Source organism: Myotis brandtii, unplaced genomic scaffold (genome assembly GCF_000412655.1).
Source record: "Myotis brandtii unplaced genomic scaffold, ASM41265v1 scaffold1094, whole genome shotgun sequence".
Lineage (NCBI taxonomy): Eukaryota > Metazoa > Chordata > Mammalia > Chiroptera > Vespertilionidae > Myotis > Myotis brandtii.
In genome coordinates this window covers 220,199-220,485 of record NW_005353728.1, presented here as the reverse complement: position 1 = coordinate 220,485, position 287 = coordinate 220,199, and the positions used below count along the sequence as shown (strand labels likewise).

General features: G+C 66.2%; 1 protein-coding gene across 1 annotated transcript in view; it reads left to right on the top strand.

Moving 5' to 3' along the window:
• Positions 1-287, top strand: part of ZNF544 (zinc finger protein 544) — a 32,769-nt gene that overhangs the window by 27,758 nt on the left and 4,724 nt on the right. Inside the window, exon 9 of the mRNA XM_014543576.1 lies at positions 3-284. Coding sequence (XP_014399062.1) covers positions 3-284 — 282 coding nt within the window. The remainder of the gene's footprint in view (positions 1-2; positions 285-287) is intronic.

Sequence of the window (287 nt, the reverse complement as noted above, 5' to 3'; positions counted from 1 at the left end):
AGAAGCCCTACAAGTGCGCCGACTGCGGGAAGTCCTTCAACCACAACGCGCACCTCACGGTGCACAAGCGGATCCACACGGGGGAGCGGCCGTACATGTGCAAGGAGTGCGGCAAGGCCTTCAGCCAGAACTCCTCGCTGGTGCAGCACGAGCGCATCCACACGGGGGACAAGCCCTACAAGTGCGCCGAGTGCGGCAAGTCCTTCTGCCACAGCACGCACCTCACCGTGCACCGCCGCATCCACACGGGCGAGAAGCCCTACGCCTGCCAGGACTGCGGCCGCGCC